Raw genomic sequence first — 24069 nt, 5'->3', positions numbered from 1 at the left:
ATGAGGACCCCCACCATAGCTCTAGAACAAATGAATCCTCTTAGTAGTCGAATGATGAACAAAACTCCATGGATGAAAACGAAGAAGAGGAGCTTTCATTCATATCGAGAAAGCTTCATTCTATGTGGAGGAAAAAGAGAGGCACAATGTTCAATGGCAGACATATCAGATCTAGCTCAAGGAACAAATCAAAGGACAGACGACTAGAGCACTTAATTGTCTGCTATGAGTGCAACAAACCTAGACATTTCAGATATGAATGTCCCAAGATAAAAAAGGATGAAGAAAAAGTCAGTCGGTCCCAGATATGAAAAGAAGAAAGTATTGATGAGCACTTGGGAGGACCTGGACACATTAGATGAAGACAAGGAAGCAAAAGTATGCCTCGTGGCAGGAAATATTGAAAGTACATCAAACAACTCTGATGACGAGGTAGATTTATCAACCTACACTCAATTATTCATGCATATTATGAATTGCTTTCATATTCATCTAAATTGTCTAACACACAGGTTTTTACGACAATAGTGTAAATAACTCCTTATAGAAAATAATACTTTGAAAGAAGAAGTAACTTCATCTAAGGATGATGTAAAGTTGCTACAACAAAATGTTAGTAATCTTAAGAAAGAGTTAAGCACCTCTAAAAAGGAGAAGGAGAAAACCCTTTTGCAAAATAAAAAAACTTGTAGAAGGTATAACTATAGTTGAAAGTGTTAAACACGTCGAATCCCTTAGGCATGAAAACGACACTCTTACCAAGGTGTTTGTTAAACTGTCTTTTTATCACCTAAAATAGAATAAAATTGGTTCCTACTAATGTAGCATAGAGACAACCAATATATCAATCCTTGGACTCGGCTAAAATCAAGTTTAAAGTGTTAAGTAAAGTCTTGTTATTATTTACTAATTATTAACTGCTAGACAAGGTGGGAAATTAAAAAGAAAACAACGAAATTAAAAAGGAAAAGGAAATCTAACCTATAAACTATTTTAAAGAAAGCAAGAAATTAAGCAAAAGAGAAAATACTAAAATTGAACTACTCCTGAGTATATTTGTCAAACCTAAAGGCTAAAAGAATTCTAAGCTAAATGAACATAAACCCTATATAAAAAGCTAGAATAAATTGAAATAATGAATCCAATCTGGAAAGTAAAAGAAAGTTGCAGTAAATTACAAGTTTAACTTGAAAGGAATCATGATTAAAGAACGTAAAGTCTAAGAGATTAAAACTGAAATCCAATTATTAGCTCTCAAAAAGAAATAACTAATTCTAACATATTTGGCAAAGAAAACCATGGGATATCACCACCGTGATTGCTCAATTCAAGTCCATAATTACAGTAGAAAGCTACTCCAAAATCGCATAAAGAAAACCTAAGAGAAACCCTACCCTCGAGATCTCTCTACACTCTACTCTACTCACCACTGTCTACAACTGTACATACTTTTTTTTACAAAGAAAACCCATTTTTATAGGGTGAGAAACTAATGGGAAAAAGGGAAAGGGAAAGAAAATGTCGTCTCTCGGCGCTTCGCACTTCCCATCGGACGTCTCTCATTGACTTTGCTTATGAGCTTGCATCTAAACCCTTTGATCACTTTGGCATCTCGTTGATTCAAGCTCCGATCATCTTCTTCAGGCTTCATCTCTCTCGCTCTCGAAACGAACCCTAGCATAGAGGGTTTTTTTTTGTTTGCATATGGGTAATGAACATTCAAACCTCAAACCTCTTAAGGCAGCAACGACCTCTCAGACAAAACACATTGTTTCACTAAAACTCAGTCGAGAGTTTCTCCCTACACCACAACATGTTTCTTCCTCCACCACTCATTTCACAAATGCCCCTCAGTCAAAATTAAATTACCGTGATTGAAGGTCTCAAAATGGGAGATTCGTTGAGCCTTCAACGGATATCCATATCCGTCAACGGATATGGACATCCGTTTGTCCTTCAACGAATGTTGATATCTGTCAACGGATATCAACATCCATTGATGGGCAAACGGATATGGACATGTGTTTCTCCTTCAACGGATGTTGATATCCGTTTGACGGATTTGTACATCCATTTCACGTTTCGAGCATTGTTAATTGTTTATTATATAATGTGACCATTTATCCTGCACCAGCACTCCAACAAACTCTAGTATGTTTTGCCCTTCATCTCCCTTCGCAAATGTCAATACCAAATTTCGTTCGGATTGATTTTTTTTGCTTTTACTGTAGTCTATTTTCCTATTTTTATTTTTATTTTTATTTTTACTGTTTTACTTTATTTTTTCTTTTTATCCTTTTATTTTTATTTTATTTTTATTGATTTATTTATTTTATGACTTTTTTTAGTATTTATTTATTATGCTTTATTTTATTCTTATATTATTTTTATCTTTATTTTTATTTTTATTTCTCACTTTACTTATTCTTTTTCTTTTCTTCTCTTTTTTATTTTTATTATTATTTTTATTTTATTTTATTTTTGTTTTTTTCTAGTTTTATCCCTTTATATTTTATTTTGTTCTAATATTATATAACTAAAAAAAACAACAAGAAGAAAAAGACATTTTTGTCTTTTAGTAAAATATGATGAAAAAGGGAAAAGAAGGAGGTTTATGATTGGGGGGACAAGGTCGTGGTGTTGGAATGAAGGGGAGCAGAAACTGTTTTGCAGAGTACGCGGATGATGGCAGAGACGTTTTGGACGTACAGGATCGGTACAAGGGGATTTTGATACGGGGCACAGAGATTTTAACAGGAGAACACACAGAAAAGCAGAGAGCAAATATACACACAGCGGGGGGTTGTTTGGTTTTTTATCCATCATCTTTGATCATTGGTGAGGGCTTCTGGAGGGCATTCACCATTTTTGGCACCTGCAAAGAGACACGGAAGCCAACTTGGAAGAATAGGAGGAGTCACCGGATTCACATAGCTAACAGCGGCCAGTGAAGCTCCAAGAGGTAAGCACGCCTTATTCCCTCGTTCACTTGCGTAGTCATACTGCATTATACTGTGATGTTGCTCTGTTTAAGTGTGTTTGGATGTATGAATATTCCTGTCCGTCGTCATCCTTCCACATACAATCACCCTCCCATATTCACCATGTGACTTCCCATGTATGACTTTGCCACTATTATCATCAGTTTCATCCTCCTGATTACCTTGTTCCTGATCCTCCTTGTATTAAAAAAAATAAGCAAACAAAAGAGACCAAATCAATATCCAGCCAAACCCCTCGCCCTTCCCTAGTGATTTCAACACCATCCCCAATTTCTTTCACCTGCAAAACGCTAATCCACCACTGAACCTTTGCATTGTCATCCCCTTTCATATCCTCTCAAGCATTTTAACCAAACCATAGCCAAAAGCAATTACCAGCAAAGCTGCTCATTTCCAAATCACCAGCAAAGCAAACGATTGGAATAGGCATATACAGAAAACATAAAAAAAAAACCAAAAGCATAAACACATTACAATATCAGATTAAAATCTCAAACCCCCCAAGCATGGTCTTGGTAAGCTTCCACGGTTGTCTTCACTGATAACTCATCTTCATCTCCAAACACCCGCATAAAGTCGAGCCTTTAATCGTTTTCTTCTCACCATCTCCACGCCTTCATCTTCTTCCTCACCAAACAGCACACACGCACATAGCCCGTTATACAAATTAAAGAGATAACGACTGAAAACGAGAGAGGAAGACTTGGAGCGGCGGCCGGCGAGGGTCTCGGCGGTGAGCAGAGGCGCTTGCGACGCCTTGGGCCGCTACTCGCGGTGGTCGGTTTTTGCTGGAGGTGAGGCGTGGTGGCTGCTCTGGCCGAGACGGATGGTGGGCTCGCGAGAGAAGCGGGGAACCTCGGGTCTCTAAGAGTGCTTGATCTGAGTAGGGTGAGGAATGAGGGAAGATGTTGAACCCCTAGGGGATTCTAGGTTAGAAACCACCCGGGTGGGCCAAGCCCAGAAATAAACGCACGACCGGGAACCTTAAGCCTTTTTCGAACGCTCGTTATTCGGCCTCCTTTCCCAACGTCCGTTCGTCATCTCCCCAACGAGCGCTCGTCATTCAGCCTCCTTTCTCAACGTCCGTTCGTCATCTCCCCAACGAGCGCTCGTCATTCAGCCTCCTTTCCCAACGTCCGTTCGTCCACTTCTTGGACGGACTGTTTGGTTACCATTTCCCCAACGAGCGCTCGTCATTCAGCCTTCTTTCCCAACATCCGTTCAGCCACTTCTTGGACGGACCGTTTGGTGACCATCTCCCCAACGAACGCTCGTCATTCAGCCTCCTTTCCCAACGTCCGTTCGTCATCTCCCCAACGAGCGCTCGTCATTCAGCCTCCTTTCCCAACGTTCGTTCGTCCACTTCTTGGACGGACCGTTTGGTTACCATCTCCCCAACGAGCGCTCGTCATTCTGAATCCTTTCCCAACGTTCGTTCGGCCACTTCTTGGACGGATCGTTTGGTGACCATCTCCCCAACGAACGCTCGTTATTCTGAATCCTTTCCCAACGTCCGTTCGGCCACTTCCACGGACTGCACGGTAGCCTGCGACGGACCGTTCTCTCATTTAGGCCCCCCATTATTTGCTTTATTTTTATTTACTTATTTGTTTTTTATTTATTTCATTTATTTTGTTTATCTTATTTCATTTGTTTTTTTTATTTTATTTTATTATTTTTTTATTTATTTTATTTTAACTTTTTATTTATTTTATTTTTTATTTTTATTGTCTTATTTTATTTTATTTTATTTTATCTATTTATTCTAGATATCTACTTATCCTAAAATATATATATTTAATAATACAATATTTATAGCTTAAATAAAAGAATTTACAAAAATATGCTTTAAAGGTTAAGCACACGTGAGACTGCTCGCGTCGTCCTTGTGCTAGAAACCTTCCCTTCTCCCTTATATAAAATTTACAAAAAATACGTTTTAAAGGTTAAGCACACGTGTGACCGCTCGCGTCGTCCTTGTGCTAAAAACCTTTTTTTTTCTTTTATAAATAAAAATTACAAAAAAATACGTTTTAAAGGTTAAGCACACGTGTGACCGCTCGCGTCGTCCTTGTGCTAAAAACCTTTTCTTCTTTTTTTAAAAATAAAATTACAACAAAATATGTTTTAAAGGTTAAGCACACGTGATACCGCTCGCGTCGTCCTTGTGCTAAAAACCTTTTCTTCTTTTTTTAAAATAAAATTACAAAAAAAATACGTTTTGAGGGTTAAGCACACGTGTGACCGCTCGCGTCGTCCTTGTGCTAAAAACCTTTTCTTCTTTCTTAAATAAATTTACAAAAATATGTTTTAAAGGTCGAACACTCGTGAGATCATCCGCATCGTCCTAGTGTTCGATACCTTTCTCTCCTATTTACATAAATTTAAATAATGGTATGATTGCTCGTGTGACCGTCTGCGTCGGCCTAGTGCTCATTACCTTCTTTTCTCGAAAATATTAAAAAAGCATAAAATCTTCAAGAAATTAAAAACACCTGCTTTTTCAAGCAACGAAGAATCTTTTGAAAGCCAGAACTACGTGATCCTTGATTCTCCATCAAAAGTGGAGATACGTAGGAGCAAGGCTAGTCCTTGTCAGGTTCACTTCCCCAAAAATCCAAATTTATCCATAATCAAATTTCTCAAACAATTTCTCAAACAAAATTTTCAAGCAGTTTCTAAAAGAACTACGTAACCCTGATTTCTCATTTTGAATGAGAATACGTATGAGCAAGGTCAATCCTTGTCGGGCCCAAAAAGCTAAAACATATATTTTGTTTCTTTAGAGTTTTATTTTAGGGGATAGTTAAACATTTTGAAAACCACATCATATTCGCGTATTTAGTTAAAGGTACTGCCTTAGGACAGGCGTTGTAGGGTGCTAATACCTTCCCTACACGTAACCGACTCCCGAACCCAGAATCTTGTTTTTCCTAGACCATGCCTTATCATTTTATGGTTTTTCCGTAGTTTTCCAAAATAAACTATGGTGGCGACTCCAAATCTCTTCTTCAAACCCGTTCCTTTTTTTTTTGGATCGTCGTCCCGTCGCGATTCCGGTTGCGACAGCAAAAGAATAAGGGTTTCTTCTTTCTCCAACGACTTCAGCTGCTACAAGTTGTTGCCTTACGTCCCCATCTACCTAGCTTGTAACGCCGCTGCCGTCGTCGCACATCTTCCCTGCGGACCGAACCGTCGGCGAAGACGTGAACTCCATATTCATCTTTGACTTGTTATACCCCCAATAATAGAGTGCAAAAGAGTCTCCAATAAAATCACCAAATAGGGTTTTCAATCAGCAAACTAACTAAGCATAATGCTTATAAATGAAAATAAAGAAGATGAAAATTCTCCAAAACAGAGTTGTTATGCGAGGCTGTTTTCTCCCAAACTAGACCTTTGATTGAAAATTCGAACAATTAGAATGAAGAACCATACGTCTGGAACCCACTATCCAAAAATCAGTCTGATCCAACGGTGAACGACTTCACAACAATGAAAACACCAGTGCAAATTTTATGAAATTCTCCAAAACAAAGTTGCTGATGCGAGGTTTTTTTCTCCCAAACTAGTCTTTCGAGATAGGATCCGAACGGTCAGAATGAAGAACCTTGCGCTTGGAACCCATTGTCCAAAAATTAGCCTGATCGAAAGATCAACGACTTTACAATGACGAAAACACTAGTGCAGGTTTTATGTTATGCGAGAATGACTTCTTCTCTTCTTTTCTCTTTCAATTGGTTTTTCCCTCCCTTCAAATGAGTCTAATGTGCCCTACTAATCTGACTTATCTCCACTAAAACAACGTGATACATAATGGTCCACATTATTTGGCCTATTCTACACATAGGAAGGGAGTCCAATAACCCAACACTTACAACATATATTAGCATGGAAACCCCCAAACATCATAACTTTGTTCTCTCGTAGCATCAAACCTTTTGTTGGGATAATACAACAAAACATACATAATACATTCATAAGGAAAACTCATCACAAATATTACATAAACGCTATGTCCATTCATACACAAACTCTTACCCAACAATAACCACAGATAATGATAATCATATACACATGTATCAAAACAAGGATTACCGATCAAGATACACTAGTACAAAAATTGTGTATAATATCGAATATTTTTGGCTTTTAATGGCAAATTCGCAAATGACGTCATATCAGGAGACGTTAAATTTACGTCAAATTTAAAAATGCAACGTTAAGTTAACGTTGAATTTTGTTAACATACGACATGAACTTAACGTCGAATTTTGTCAATATTCGACGTTAATCAATTTTTTTTTGTTTTTTTTAATTCCGATCCTTTTTTACAACTCTATGAGACCTGAAAAGCGAAAAAACAACAAATTTCAGTGTTTGGTATTTTATAAAACATGAACTATGAACGTGTAGTGTAGTATCAACTACAAACAACAAACAAGTTCAATCAAACAACAACAAACAAGTTCAACCAAACAACAACAAGAAACAAGTTCAAAACATAAGTTCTTCAAAACGAAAACGAAAACTAACCTTCAAAAGGTGGGTTGGAATAAAGTTTCGTCACCAATGAGAGAGAAAGCAGAATGCGCCTATGAAAGAGAAGAACACAAAAATAATCGGTTAAAACAAACAAAAATCATACATAAAGTAGTTGATTAACATGCATTTGTATCAAATGGAAGAAAGGTTACATGTGATGCTCGTCAAACTTCGTTCGAGAAAAGTTTGAGAAGAGAAGAGAGTATTGCACGCTAAGATAAAGTGAATGAATTTTCAATCTCCCGCTCAAATTTTTATTGAATTCACTAACCTTTTGACGTCGAATTTAAAGGGAATTCGACATTTTATATCCTTTTACGTCGAATTACAATTCTAAACAATGTATAATAATTGTATTTATTTACAAAAATGTCACCGCTCATTTTTAACGTTGGTTATTCAGTGGTTGGACGCGTGACGTTATACGCTGTTTTTGTACTAGTGATAATCAAGAACACATATAACATACAACCATAAACAAACAAAAGGTAAGTTTCCTCATACCTTAAACAATCATAAGTTATCTACAATCCTAAAACACCACCAATTTTCCTTTACACTAAGAGTTTCCCAGCGTTCTCTCTCTCATTCTCCCAAACCGACAATCTCCTATCTTCCTCTATTTTCTAGGGTTTGATTTAGAGTTTCTAGGGTTTCTAAACACAAGTCACTCCTTAATTAATTTTTACACCAATTAAATGCAGGTAAAAGACTCTTTTGTCCCTATAAATAAAATATATAAAATAAAAAAATAACATAACAATTATATTCTAACAAAAATATACACTTAAAAACACTAATTTCCAAAAAAAATCCAAAAGTATCAAAACTATTTTATTTTTTAAACTCTTATTTTCTCTAATCTTATATAACGACAAATTCTTTTATAAAATAAAATTCAGTTATTAAAAAACTATTTATAAGTAATTTTTTTATAATAAAATAATCAAGTATCATCTTTAAAAACTATTACTACTATTTCTTTATTACTCTTTTAGTCCTGGATTATAACAAAGTAATTTCGATTATTATCTAAAATTAAAAATTTTAAATTATATATGATGTGAGTATATTTCAAATGAGTCATGAAAAATTAATTTTGCAATGAAGATAACCTTAATGACCACATATAATATGTTATCAAATTAAAACAAATTTAAATTTGTTAAAATGTTATTATTATTATAAAAAAGTAGACACCGACATCTCACACACCTATCATATTTCTTGGAATTTATGTGAGAACGTCAATAAATTGGTAACAGGTAACGCTCCACGTGACTAAGTTACATTCACAAAAAAAAAATGTATTTTTTTATTTAACTTTCATAGAGCAAATCTTTTTGTTTTATAGTTGAAATTCATAATTAATAAATATCTGTCATTCCATTTTTTGTTGTCGTGAATAAAAGTAACATTCCGTCCAAAAATGAGAAGAACAATTTAGAACTAAATTCTTTTAATTTTATTACACCCACAAATATGATAACCATTTTACTAAATTGAGTTAATTTAATTCAAAACATTTTTTTCATGATCATATTCATAATTCAATTTTCAATCAACATAATATTATATACAAAGTATTTACTATAAGAAAAATCTATCTACCTATCTAACTTTATTTTAAATTAGTATTTAATTTATTATTTTAAATTGCAAGGATTTTCAAAATAGAAAAAAAAAGTTATAAAAAATTTCTATTGCATAATTTATCTAAAATATCTTTAAATTAAACATAAAAAATAAACTGGCTCCAACATATTCTATAAATACCCGCCAAATCTTCTTTCACTCTGACAGTAACACTCGCGCGCGTGTCGAAATTCTATTCGCCACTTCAAATACTGCCTTCATTCAAGCAACCACTTAATTTTCTCCCAAAAATATATGAATTAATTAATTAAATATATAAATAAATAATAATAAATTGAAAATAAATTTTGACCTCATTCTTCTCTTCCCACCAACCAAAGCACAAGCTTTAATACCAAACAACCCGTCACACGTTTCCTTCACCTTCTCCTTTCTCCTTATTTCATTTCCCTTGGTTTTTTCGTAAATACAACCAAATTCGATTTTCCCCAATTTCTAGGGTTTCAGAAACCCTATCTGCTCGCCATTCTTCCTTCCGACCGACCTTGCTTGGTTGCAGGTCTGTTTGCTTCTTCTGGTTCTCCTTTTTGCCCTCTTCGCTGAACCAAATTTGGTCAACAAAATTATTCAACTAATAAAATAAAAATCCACTGATTGATCAATTTTAACGTTTTTCAGGTTACTATTTTAATTGTTTGCTATTTGTGTAATTTTCTGTTGTTTGTGTTCTTGGAGCTTGGTTTGAAGTCTCAGTGGTTGATATTTTATGTTTTCAGTTTTGCATTTTTTGTTGTTGCTAGTTGGTTAGTTATAAACTGGGGTGACAAGTGCGAGTTGATTGTAACTAGCTTTGATGAGGAATGAAATTGACGAATTTTCTTGTCGTGTTAAGCCAAAGGAGTTGGTTGTAGTTTTAGAAATTAACTGGATGGTGTAGTTTCTTGCTCTCAAAGCAGCCAATTCCTGTGTTTTATTTAGTAAGGATCTTGTTGTTTGAGTCTTAGGTGGAGGACATCATTTGGCTTTGTTTAACTCTTGGCATTTGATACATTATAAGGTTGTTAGACGCGTTAAGAACTCTCACTTAGCTGCGGCACCATCGTATTTGTTGAGACATTCCTCTTTGGATCTATGGTTATGGTTGGAAAGGAGATATGTTGGTTTGTTTCATACTTTCATTGCTAGTAATGCCTTTTTGTGGGTAAGGCTATCCTTGTTTGAGTAAGCTGAACATAAGGAGGTTGGAACCTTGGAATGAAAATCAATTCAAAACCCTTTACATTTAAATTGCTCCTAATTTTTTACCTGCTTAAAGAAGCATGGCCTAATAATCAAGTACAGCTGACGAGTTAATGTGTCTTTCCTTCCTTCATCTTTACTTTACGTGAACATTTTTTTTTCATTATCTTCTGCAGTAAATGAATTTGTTAACGAATGACATTTGCTGTGTGTCAAGAATTGAACATGTGGATTCCTATATGTCATCAGATTTCACTGTGTGAAGATGAATAGAATTGACAAAAAAATATGCAGATGAAAATATGTATCTCCTTACATTTTTTTATTAGCGTATGTATCTCCTTACATGATAGCAAAATCTTACCCGATGCACGTACTTACTCAATATCTTTTGCCAGTTCCCTTTTAATCATCCAGATCACCATGTCAAGTTTGGAGGAGCCACTTGGCCTTGACAAGTTGCCAAGCATGAATACCATAGATAGAATCCAGAGGTTCTCATCCGGTGCTTGTCGTCCCAGAGTAGATAATTTGGGTATGGGAAACTGCTGGATTGAAGGACCAAGCTGCAGCACATCAAACAGCTGCGAGTGAGTAAAACATTGCTGTTTACGACAAGTCTACACTGATGCATATATTTTTTAACTTATTCTTTCCTACTTCATAACATTTCGTGAAGCCTACCTATCTTTGGTGCAGTGAAGATGATGAAGAGTATACAGCAGAGACATTTCCATGGAGAAGGCAAACAAGGGACCTGTCCCGAGGTGACTCTTTCAGTCAAAAGACTATGACCATGGGGAAGAACTCGTTGAAATTTGGAGCAATTGATAATTCATTTTACCCGTCGGATTATCAGTATAGTCCAAAGAGCAATACCAAAAATGTACAGGATATGGCATATAAGGTAATGCAATGGATACAGTACGTTTTGTTCAATTATTAATTACTTATCTACTTGGTGCTTCTTTTTGTGTTTCATATTCTGCATTTGCACCTTCTGCGTAATTGGTTGATTTGATCATATTTCTATGGCTGGTAAGTAACTTACAATTTGTAATTGGGCAATGCAGTTTATGAAAGGTATACCAAATTTTGTAAAGATAGTTGAGGTTGGTCCAAGGGATGGATTACAGAATGAGAAAAACATTGTACCAACAGATGTAAAGATTGAACTGATTCATAGGTTGGCGTCTTCTGGGTTATCTGTCATTGAAGCTACTAGTTTTGTATCTCCCAAATGGGTCCCACAGGTATAATTTCTTTACCATATTTACTTGACTCCATTGATATTATGAATGACTGTCGTGGCAGAACTTTCTTCCAGGTGCAAACACATCAAGTCGGTTTGAGTATCATGAAATTTTACAGTGTGATTTGAGTTTTACCTGCTTGAATAACAATCTTTTTCTGTGCCTTTCAGTTGGCAGATGCAAAGGATGTAATGCAAGCAGTTCATAATCTGGGAGGCGTTAGATTGCCGGTTCTGACGCCTAATTTAAAGGTGCTAATAACGAGAACAACTATAAATGGACATACTTACTTTGTTATATCTGATCTGTTACATTTATAGGGTTTTGAAGCTGCTATAGCGGCTGGCGCTAAAGAGGTAGCTGTTTTTGCATCTGCTTCGGAATCTTTCTCGAAATCAAACATTAATTGTAGCATTGAAGAGAGCCTTGCCCGCTATCGAGCTGTTACTTGGGCTGCTAAAGAGCTTTCAATTCCTGTGCGAGGGTATGACTTTTCTCTTCTTCATTACTCTAACCATGTATAAACTCTTCTCTATTTCAATATGTTTATTAGTGTGCATTTATTTTCCATTTTGATATTTTCTGATGAATTTGCTTTTATTGCCCTGCAATTATTGTTTTTGGGTAATACGGTTACCTGTTTATATTTATTAATTTATATTTATTAATTAAACAATTTATATCCTACTTCGGTGGGGTTTTCTACATGTGCTGTTCCAGGGAATCTGTTTTTGTATCTTAGATTTCTAGCAGTTTTTACGTATATGACTCTAATCGGAAGTGAAGAACTGATAATAAGCATACCAATTTTATTTTATGCTGTTTTAATTTTGTTTGATCTCATTTCTCTCTCTTCTTAACAATTAAATGAAAGAAAGAAACAATCTGTTTCGCTTATTCCAATCTGTTTCTCTGTATTGAAATATCATAGGTATGTATCATGCGTTGTTGGATGCCCGGTGGAAGGACCTGTCCCGCCATCAAAAGTGGCATATGTAGCTAAAGAACTGTATGATATGGGCTGCTTTGAAATCTCGCTTGGTGACACAATTGGAGTTGGTACTCCGGGTAATCAATTAGATATATCCTTTAGAAAACTACAAACTATTCATACCTTGTTCAGTATTTCTGTTGAAACTACTCTCGTTTGGTGATATTCTGGTACAGGTTTTTTCTAAGTAGTGTAAAATTAATAAAATTAGGAATCTTCAGTGTTGCTACCTTTTTTATTTTTTGTCTGATAAGCCTCCACTTCTATAATAAGGGAGATTTCAAATCTTCGTTTGTTAGTCTATTAAAGTTTGCTTTGTAGTTATTTGTCCGTTTTATAGTATAGAGATCGATTATATCCCACAGTTCTTTGGCATATTGATTAATTTTACATCATATCTTTCATTGAATCTCACATTTATTGTTCTCAAACTAAAAGCGTGGCCTTCTTGTCTCTTCTGGTAATTAGTGCAATCACCTAAGCTTCATAATTCTGTGTTGGATATAAATCCATTTTCCTTGGAAAACTAATTATAACCAGAGTATAGACTATAATTTCGTGGAAGAATTTCTTTGGTAATTCATTGATTTGTCCTTGTTTTCTTATTTTACATTCCAAGTTCCAAGTATGACAAGCATGTTATCTGTACGTACTCTACTTCTCTCCCTTGCCCAGAAAAAAAAAGCATGCAGCATACTATATTAGCTCCATGATTGCATTCCTTTGTTTGGCATGTCTTTAAACAACTCTTACTAAAAATTAGCTTATTACTCAACCTTTCTTGTGCTTTGTGGTATTACGTTGTCTTTATTTTTGAACTTGCAATATAATTTTCCTTCATTTGAGAATGTTCAGTATCAAAAACATTTATTTACCTCTTGGCTCTATCCACATTTTTCCACGATGAGTTTTAAGCACTACACCTAATTAAAAGTATCTAACATGGTCATCCTTCCCTTATTAATTCCCTGCAACCTGTTTTCTCTATGCCTATTATCGATTCTCGATCTGAGTCCTGACTGCTTATTAATTTATTTTTCTTTGTGACACTGTGTGCCTATATTAGCTATGCTTTTATAACAAAGTAAATACTGTCAGATCTTGGCAGATTTTCATGATAGATGTCTAGCTCTTTGCTGTGTAGTAAAATAGAATATGAATATTCTTTATGAAAACTTTCTATTGGTTACTCAAATACGAACTTAGTACTTATATTGTCTTCTGTTCATTCTGTTGCGATCAGGTACTGTAGTTCCGATGCTTTTGGCTGTAATGGCTGTTGTGCCAGCAGAGAAGCTTGCTGTCCACTTCCATGACACTTACGGGCAGTCCCTTCCTAATATTCTTGTGTCCATCCAAGTAAGTCAACAAATTCATTCGCATGTCCCTTGATGGAGTTTATTGAACCTTTTTTCTCCATCACATGCAATAAAAGTTCTTAACTGTTCTGCAAACTTTTGAACAATTAAAATTAATGGACACTCTATTCCATCTATGAAAAAAATGTTTTCCCATTAAGTTGGATTTTATAACCAAGTTTAAACCGGCGCACATTTTGTCTTTTGGCATTCTAACAGTTTTTAATTGACATTGATTTGTATCAAAACAGATGGGGATCAGTGCTGTGGATTCTTCAGTTTCTGGTCTGGGTGGCTGTCCATATGCTAAGGGAGCTTCTGGAAATGTAGCCACTGAAGATGTTGTGTACATGCTAAAGGGACTTGGTGTGAAAACCAACGTTGATCTTGGAAAGCTCATGTCAGCTGGTGACTTCATCAGCAAGCATCTGGGCCGTCCATCTGGCTCAAAGACCGCCATTGCCTTTAGCCGAGCCACAGCTGATGCTTCCAAGATATAATCCCATATTGTACTATTAAAAGTATATGTAGATGTTTGAAGTGAGAGAACACTAAGTGTTTCATCTTCTTTATCCCATCATTTTAGTGAAAGAATAAAATGCCCGCTCATGTTGATGAGTTGGGAAGGAAGAAGTTATGCATGTAATCTGCCAAAAGCTAGTGAAAGCTTTTCATTTGAATGTAAGCCTGCAATTTTATCCCCAAATTTTTATTTCAAGTTTGACATCACAGATTCACTGAGTACGATGTTTAGTTATAGCATACATGTCTCTTGTATAATTATAAAAAGATCAAAGAAATTATTATTTACACAGAGCAAGATAATTAAAATTATTTAGCCCCATTTCAGGTACAGATTTGATACCATCTCTCAGACTCTTCTTTTTCTTGTTTTGATGTGGGTGGTTGGATCGTTACTTGTCGACTTGTCTGTGGAAAGGTCATTGCCCTGCCAACTTTCTTTGACATGAAGTTAAATTGGTTGGTTGCTATTTATGGTTAAACGTGTTTCAGCGTCTTTCAGCGTCTTTCAGGAATGTAATAAGACAAAAAAATGGAGGTTGAAATGTGTTTTCTATAACTTTTGTCTCTCATTTTTTTTTTAGTTCTTTCAAAGATATTTCAAACAGAAAGATATTTTGTAAGTAACATGAAGGAGAACCACATTATTTTATACTGATTTGTCTCCACCACGATACCACACTCGATTTTTGAAAACAATAAAATTTTACTAAACTATAAACTTAAGCAAATATTCGTTATAACTACTTTTGCCTAAACATTCAAGTATTTTTCTTTTACTTATTTTTGCAAGCAATTTTCTCAAATATTCTTTAAGTAGTAATCTCTTTAAGTTTTTGCACTATCCCTGTCACGCCCCATTAATTATTCTGCTTAGTCACCTCTCTGGTTCCATTAATGCACCGTGACACGCACACTCCTTCATTAAAACGCACTTACTCACACTGCATGCAGACTGCCAAGTGTCACTTTGGAACATTCTAAAACGGTAGTGGATTCCAAGTGGCAGCAGATGAATGGACGTTCTTCCTACGTGGGGAAGAGAAATTATTTTCTCTGGGAAACTCTTCCCATTCTTCTGCACACTTCATCTTCTTCCCCAAACTCTTGCTTTCCAAATTCTCTACCTTCTCTCTAGAGACCTTTCTTCTTCTCTCTTCTGTAACTCACCATTCTGCACTCCGATCACGTTTCAGAGCCGTGAGGACGATCACTGCACCAAGAGCTCCAGATTGAACCGAACAACTTACAGTTCTGGTAAGTTTTATTTGGACGCTCGTTTCTGGAAATTCCTGCAAACCATATTCCGGTGCATGCAATGGTGTGGACTAAGTCCTTTCATTTTCTTTGGTTAGTTTAGTTGGAAAGCTTAAGTGAAACGTTGAGAGAGTCTCGGTTAGACGAATCAAGATCCACTCATTTTAGGACGTTCACTACAATCCGGGTAAGGGAAGCTTATTAGATTTAATTCATGTGATGTCTGTACTGCATGCGCGTTATGAGATGCTTGAAAATATGATTTCTGATATTTGACTTTTGAGTATATGAATATGATTCTGAGATGATATATGAAAGTGTTGCATGTATGTACTGGAAATTATATGCTTGTGTGTATGAATGTTCTGTAAATTTGTATACAGTATGATTTTTATATTTGATGTAGGTATATGATTTTGATTCAAAGCTTGAGAAGTATAGAATATACTGTGATATGATTAATTGAATGAATGTAAGTTATACTGGAAAATGAGTTACTGGAAGAGAAAATTTTAATATGAGAAGTATATGAAAATGAACGTTCGTTATCGATACGGTCATTGACCGTACGGTATTCATAGTAAAATTCTTTGAAGTAGTCGAACCCTTTCATTTGGAAAGGATTTCCTTTTGAGGACGAACGCCCTCTTATATAGCTTTACGTTGTGCTTTCGGCCAGACGTAAACATCATGAGTGTTGTGTAGGAATTGAGAAGCCTGATAATATCCCTTTGAACTCTTAGTCAAATTATTAAAACAGAGACTTTAAATATCTCATCTTATATAAATCCCAATTTTATATGAATTTGAATTCAGCTAAGAGCCTCGACCTAAAAACGTACGTCCCAAGTGTCGCTCGGTCTTAGACCGAACGCTCGTCCCAAAGAGTAAGTAATAAGTAGCGCTCGGTCTGATACCGAACGCTCGTCCAAATGTGTATGCGGTAAAGAACGCTCGGTCCTATACCTAACGTTCGTTCCTTCTGTACTTATCAACAAGCGGTAATAGCGTTCGTCCTGAATTGAAATAGCATTCGTCCTTAAAATCTAAATAGCGTTCGTCCAATCATCCTAGTAACGTTCGTCCAAGATTTCAGTGACGTTCGTCCAAAAGTTTCATTTTAACACTCGGTCATTGACTGGCGGTTGACTCTTGAACTAAATCGTGTTCGGATTCTTTATCTAAACAATTTGTGATATATCTATCCATTTGATTCGTTCCAGAGTTATTGAATTTAAATTATTCTAAGTATTATTCGGGTCGTACTAAAGCCATTTCATTTAACTGATTCAAAGGAGTCTTTCTCGGTCTCGTCCTCGACGTTCGTCCTCGTTATGAAGGGGAGTGAACGTTTGTCTTTTTATGCAAGTGGAACATAGAATGAAAATGTATTTAAGAGAAAGAATTAAGATGTGCGAACACTATGAAAACTGAAATTGTGATTATGGTTTTTGAACGAGCGTTCCAGGGAGGAACGACTCTTGAATGGAAATTGAGATTTGTAAGTATGAACGTGGTAAGCTTAGATGGTGGTTCATCCTGATATTCCGTGAGTGCTCGTTCTCAAGTAGAGAGGAGTATGTCATGCGTGGGAATGGCAGGAGGTCTAGTCCATAACTGTAACTTGGACAGAACAGACTAACCTCAGGTGGCTACTGATGAGCATTCCAGTTACCCCACCTGAGTGCACGGACGCCTTAGCTACACAGGATTCATACAGTCCGGACGGTCGGTCTAGCATCAGGATTTGGATGGAATTATTGTATGAATTGAATGTATATGTTTGTGAATTTACTTGCTGTATTTGATAAGTATGAAATATATGTTTGATTTGAATTAAATTCAATAAGCTTACCCTTGCATTTCCATTGTGTTGTCTGTCTATGTATATCCGTCTTGTCAAATGCAATGATCATCCGTGTGGATGTAAGCAGATGGAGATGCTTCTCTGGAGCAAGCGCTTGAAGAAGAAATCCTAGTTGAAGAAAATCTAGTAGACGTGGAAGTGAAGGCCGAACAGTGAAGGCGTTCGGTTTTTAGTTAGTTTTAGTTATTAGAGCGAGTGGCTGTGAGCGAGCGCTCTTCTTCTGATTGTAAATATTAGGACGTTCGGTCATTGTTTTGTAAACCGTTCGTCCTTATGCTTTCGTGAACGCTCGTCATTTTGTGTGTATATGTAAGGCCGTTCGGCCATTTTTGCACACTGCTCTATTTAATTGTAAAATTGTTTTATCATATTAATACATGTTAATATTCTATTATATAGTTGCTGACTGTATAATTTTGGGATGTTACATTATTGGTATCAGAGCATTTTGTTCTCTTAAGGACGTTGTAGGTTATGAGTGCATTGCGTTTGTGCTGTGTGCTTATTGTGTGTTTAATGAGTTATTGTTTTAACTCTTAGACATGACTAACGTTCGTTTTTCTCTGGTCCAGAGAACTAATGGCGCCTAGACTCCCTCCTCCTCCGCAACCGAGCGAGTCTGACACGTCCCATAACACTAGATTGTTGGAAACAGTGGTGGAACGATTGCATCAACAAAACACCACTTTAATGGAGCAGAACGCTGTTCTGATGCAGCAGAATCAGAGCGCTATGCAGAGTTTGGAGGTTGCTCGCGCTAACTCTGAGGAAACTCAGAGACAATTGATGGAACTCATTTCTGCCACCAGAGGCACGCCAGGAGCGTCTTCTTCAAATGCTGTTCATCATACCGAGTGGAGTTTGGAGAGTTTTCTTCAACACCATCCGGCCAAGTTTAGTGGGAAGGGTCTTCCGGATGAGGAAGATCAGTGGCTGCAGGATATGGAACGGATTTACAATGCCAAGAGGTGTCCAGATGAGAATCATTTGGCTTTCACGGAATATTTGCTTACTAGAGAAGCAAGCCATTGGTGGACGAGCGTGAAAGCTATACTGACGGACGCTCACAGACCTGTTACTTGGGAAGTTTTCAGAAGCAAATTTTATGAGGAGTACTTCCCGGATAGCGTCCGTTTTGCTAAAGAAGTGGAATTTTTGCAGCTGGTGCAAGGGGGAATGTCGGTTTCAGAATATACAAATAAGTTCAAACATCTGCTGAGGTTCAATACAGTAGCGGCCAGTGAAGAGTGGCAATGTAGAAAATTTGAGAATGGGTTGAGGAGCGATCTAAAGGTGTTGATCTCCAGTCTTTGCATTCGGTCTTTCCCTGCAATGGTCGAGAGGGCTAAAGTGCTAGAGAAAAATATGGCTGAGGCAGAACAACAGAAGAAACTACAGGCGTCAAGAGGACCAGTTCTGTCGAGACCTAACCTGAACCGTAACAGGACACCGTACGCTCGTCCAGCACAGAATAGTGGATCTCAAGCTTTGGTGGTTGCTGGACAGTCAGGGCAACAGGGGCCGGTTAGATGTTTCCAGTGTGGAGGACCCCATTTCAGGTCGTCATGCCCTCAGTTGATTGGAGGGAAATATTGCACTCGATGTAGAAGGAACGGCCATCTGGAGAATGAGTGTAATATGGGCGGACGCGCAGTGATGAGGCCGCCGAACGCTGGAAGAAATCAGCAAGGGAGAGGTGGACGGGCCCAAGCTACTGGGCGTGTATATGCAATCACGAGTGCAGAAGCAGCGAGTTCAGGTACACTTATCACCAGCACGTGCTTGTTATATGGAATGCAGTGTTGTGTATTGTTTGATTCGGGGGCGACACACTCCTTCATCTCGAAGGCGTGCGTTGATAAGTTGGGGATAGTGGAGAGAGAGATGCAGTTTGATTTGGTGGTGTCAACACCAGCAGCTGGTGAGGTTAGGACGTCTACCATGTGCGTTAGATGTCCCATTGAGGTAGAAGGGCGTAGATATAAGGTGAACCTCATATGTTTGCCTCTCAAAGACTTAGAAGTAATTTTGGGAATGGATTGGCTGAATACCAATCGCATTCTCATAGATTGTGGAGCTAAGAAGTTGGTGTTTCCTGAAGAAGACGAGGAGTATTTGGGTGTGACGCTCAGCCAGTTGAAAGAAGATATTATGGAGGGCGCGAGTTGCTTTTTGATCATGACGCATGCAGACGGGGAGGATGGAACTAAGAGTTTTGAACGTTCGTCCAATAAGCACATTGAAGGACGAACGGTTGTGGACGAATTCCCGGACGTCTTCCCGGATGAAGTGCCAGGACTGCCTCCCGTTCGTGAAGTGGAGTTCACAATTGATTTGGTAACTACAGCCGCACCAATCTCAGTTCAACCATATAGAATGGCACCCGCTGAATTGGTTGAACTCAAGAAGCAAATTGAAGAATTAATGGACAGGAAGTTCATCCGTCCAAGCGTGTCACCTTGGGGAGCGCCTGTGCTGTTGGTGAAGAAAAAGGATGGCAGCTCTCGGCTATGCATTGACTATCGTCAATTGAATAAGCTGACCATCAAGAATAAATACCCACTGCCTCGGATTGACGATCTACTGGATCAATTGCATGGAGCGAGCGTCTTCTCAAAGATTGATCTAAGATCGGGTTACCATCAGATTCGGGTTAAGGAAGGAGATATTCAGAAGACGACCTTTAGATCTCGGTATGGACACTATGAGTATGTGGTCATGCCGTTCGGTGTGACGAACGCTCCAGCAGTCTTCATGGACTACATGAACAGAATCTTCAGGCCGTATTTGGACAAGTTCGTGGTGGTATTTATTGATGATATTCTCATCTACTCCAAGAGTTGTGAAGAGCACGAAGAGCATTTGAGGTTGGTACTTGGAGTGTTGAGAGAAAAAGAGTTGTACGCTAAGCTGTCCAAATGTGAATTTTGGATGAAGGAAGTGCAGTTCTTGGGTCACGTTGTGTCTGCTGGTGGGATTTCAGTTGACCCAACTAAAGTACGAGCGGTCTTGGAATGGGAGAGTCCACGCTCGGTCACGGAAGTAAGAAGTTTTGTGGGACTCGCGGGCTACTATAGGCGTTTCATAGAAGGATTTTCTAAGATAGTAGCACCGTTAACACAACTGACCAGGAAGGATCACCCGTTCGCCTGGACCGATCGGTGTGAATCTAGTTTTCAAGAGCTGAAGCAGAAGTTGACGAGCGCTCCAGTTTTGGTAATTCCGGACACTGCCAAACCTTTCGAAGTTTACTGTGACGCATCTCACCAAGGTTTGGGGTGCGTTCTCATGCAAGAGAAGAAGGCAGTGGCGTACGCCTCTCGGCAATTGAAGATACATGAGAGGAATTATCCAACGCACGACCTTGAGCTGGCAGCGGTCGTCTTTGCCTTGAAGATTTGGAGACATTACTTGTATGGATCCGTTTTCCAAGTCTTCAGTGATCATAAGAGTCTCAAGTACCTCTTTGATCAAAAGGAGTTAAATATGAGGCAGCGGAGGTGGCTGGAATTCCTAAAGGATTATGACTTTGAGTTGCTTTATCATCCTGGTAAAGCGAACGTTGTGGCGGACGCATTGAGCAGGAAGGTGGTGCATGTCTCGTCCATGATGGTGCGTGAGATAAGCTTAGTGGAAAGCTTTAGGGACTTAAGGTTGCAGTTCAATTTAGAACCGAACAGCATCAAATGCTGCAACCTTAGGATATCCAGTGACGTGTTTGAACGGATCAGAATGAAGCAACTTGAAGATGAAGAATTGATGAAGATAAGAGGCGCGCTCGGTACAGATCAGGCCAGATTTTTCAACACTGGAACGGACGGCCTATTACGTTATATGGGTAGAACATGCGTTCCAAGTGATGGAGAGCTGAAGCGAGTCATATTGGAAGAAGGACATCACAGTCGTCTTAGCATGCATCCCGGCATGACTAAGATGTATCATGATCTCAAGCAGTCGTTTTGGTGGCCAGGAATGAAGAGCGATGTCGCACGTTTTGTGGCATCATGCCTAACCTGTCAACGTGCTAAAGCTGAGTACCAAAGACCGGGCGGCCTACTGCAACCTTTGGAGATTCCAGAATGGAAGTGGGACAGTATTTCAATGGACTTCGTGACACACTTGCCTCGCACATTCAAGAATCACGATTCCGTTTGGGTTATAGTGGATCGTTTAACAAAGAGTGCTCACTTTCTAGCGGTCAACCTGAAGATGTCATTGACCAACTTGGCAAAGCTCTACATCAAGGAGATCATTCGTCTGCATGTAGTGCCGTCCAGCATCATTTCTGACCGAGACACCAGGTTCACCTCTCGGTTTTGGCAGTCGTTGCAAAGCGAACTGGGCAGCAGACTCCAAATGAGTTCAGCGTACCATCCTCAGACGGACGGTCAATCCGAGAGAACAATCCAGACGCTTGAAGATTTATTAAGGACGTGCGTACTCGATCATATGGGCGTTTGGGATGAAGTCCTGCCGTTAGTGGAATTCACCTACAACAACAGCTTCCAGTCAAGCATTGGAATGGCTCCTTTTGAAGCCCTGTATGGACGTAAATGCCGCACACCACTTTGCTGGTTTCAAGAAGGAGAAAACCTATTGACTGGACCCGAGCTCGTTCAACAAACGACTGAAAAGGTGAAATTAATTCAAGAGAGGTTGAAGACGTCCAGAAGCAGGCAGAAGTCATACGCAGATAAGAGGAGACGACCCTTAGAGTTCGAAGCTGGCGATCATGTTTTTCTAAGGTTAAATCCAACTACTGGAGCAGGAAGAGCATTGCGTTCAAAGAAATTATCTCCTAAGTTCGTGGGGCCGTACCAGATTACAAGGAAGATTGGACCTGTTGCATACGAGCTAGCCCTACCTCCACAATTGTCCAACCTTCATCCAGTATTTCATGTCTCGCAACTCCGAAAATACGTAGATGATCCCTCGCACATATTGGAGCTTGAGAACGTTCGTCTTCGCCAAGACCGGACGCTGGAGATGAAGCCAGTTCGTGTGGAAGACGTTCGTACTAAATTACATAAAAGGAAAGACGTTCGTCTCGTGAAAGTGGTGTGGGATGAAAAGACAGGCGACTCTACATGGGAAGTTGAAGATGCCATGAAGGACTTATACCCTCATCTATTCCCTGGTAAGTCTTCAATTTTCGAGGACGAAAATTTTTGTAGTTAGGGGGATTGTCACGCCCCATTAATTATTCTGCTTAGTCACCTCTCTGGTTCCATTAATGCACCGTGACACGCACACTCCTTCATTAAAACGCACTTACTCACACTGCATGCAGACTGCCAAGTGTCACTTTGGAACATTCTAAAACGGTAGTGGATTCCAAGTGGCAGCAGATGAATGGACGTTCTTCCTACGTGGGGAAGAGAAATTATTTTCTCTGGGAAACTCTTCCCATTCTTCTGCACACTTCATCTTCTTCCCCAAACTCTTGCTTTCCAAATTCTCTACCTTCTCTCTAGAGACCTTTCTTCTTCTCTCTTCTGTAACTCACCATTCTGCACTCCGATCACGTTTCAGAGCCGTGAGGACGATCACTGCACCAAGAGCTCCAGATTGAACCGAACAACTTACAGTTCTGGTAAGTTTTATTTGGACGCTCGTTTCTGGAAATTCCTGCAAACCATATTCCGGTGCATGCAATGGTGTGGACTAAGTCCTTTCATTTTCTTTGGTTAGTTTAGTTGGAAAGCTTAAGTGAAACGTTGAGAGAGTCTCGGTTAGATGAATCAAGATCCACTCATTTTAGGACGTTCACTACAATCCGGGTAAGGGAAGCTTATTAGATTTAATTCATGTGATGTCTGTACTGCATGCGCGTTATGAGATGCTTGAAAATATGATTTCTGATATTTGACTTTTGAGTATATGAATATGATTCTGAGATGATATATGAAAGTGTTGCATGTATGTACTGGAAATTATATGCTTGTGTGTATGAATGTTCTGTAAATTTGTATACAGTATGATTTTTATATTTGATGTAGGTATATGATTTTGATTCAAAGCTTGAGAAGTATAGAATATACTGTGATATGATTAATTGAATGAATGTAAGTTATACTGGAAAATGAGTTACTGGAAGAGAAAATTTTAATATGAGAAGTATATGAAAATGAACGTTCGTTATCGATACGGTCATTGACCGTACGGTATTCATAGTAAAATTCTTTGAAGTAGTCGAACCCTTTCATTTGGAAAGGATTTCCTTTTGAGGACGAACGCCCTCTTATATAGCTTTACGTTGTGCTTTCGGCCAGACGTAAACATCATGAGTGTTGTGTAGGAATTGAGAAGCCTGATAATATCCCTTTGAACTCTTAGTCAAATTATTAAAACAGAGACTTTAAATATCTCATCTTATATAAATCCCAATTTTATATGAATTTGAATTCAGCTAAGAGCCTCGACCTAAAAACGTACGTCC

At 38.1% G+C, this 24069-nt stretch overlaps 1 protein-coding gene across 1 annotated transcript; it reads left to right on the top strand.

Moving 5' to 3' along the window:
- The first annotated feature begins 9548 nt into the window (after positions 1 to 9548).
- Positions 9549 to 14690, top strand: LOC124826377 (hydroxymethylglutaryl-CoA lyase, mitochondrial-like). The gene is made up of 9 exons (XM_088098764.1): positions 9549 to 9702; positions 10781 to 10972; positions 11082 to 11289; positions 11456 to 11635; positions 11806 to 11886; positions 11956 to 12119; positions 12567 to 12703; positions 13870 to 13985; positions 14236 to 14690. The coding sequence occupies exons 2-9, from the start codon at positions 10806 to 10808 to the stop codon at positions 14482 to 14484; spliced, it is 1302 nt and encodes a 433-aa protein (XP_087954890.1). The 5' UTR covers positions 9549 to 9702; positions 10781 to 10805; the 3' UTR covers positions 14485 to 14690.
- The last annotated feature ends 9379 nt before the right edge of the window (positions 14691 to 24069 follow it).

The sequence above is a fragment of the Vigna umbellata genome, chromosome 9, assembly GCF_029865625.1.
Source record: "Vigna umbellata cultivar VRB3 chromosome 9, Vumbellata_1.0, whole genome shotgun sequence".
Taxonomy (NCBI): Eukaryota; Viridiplantae; Streptophyta; class Magnoliopsida; order Fabales; family Fabaceae; genus Vigna; species Vigna umbellata.
This window is presented reverse-complemented; position numbering and strand designations above follow the sequence as displayed.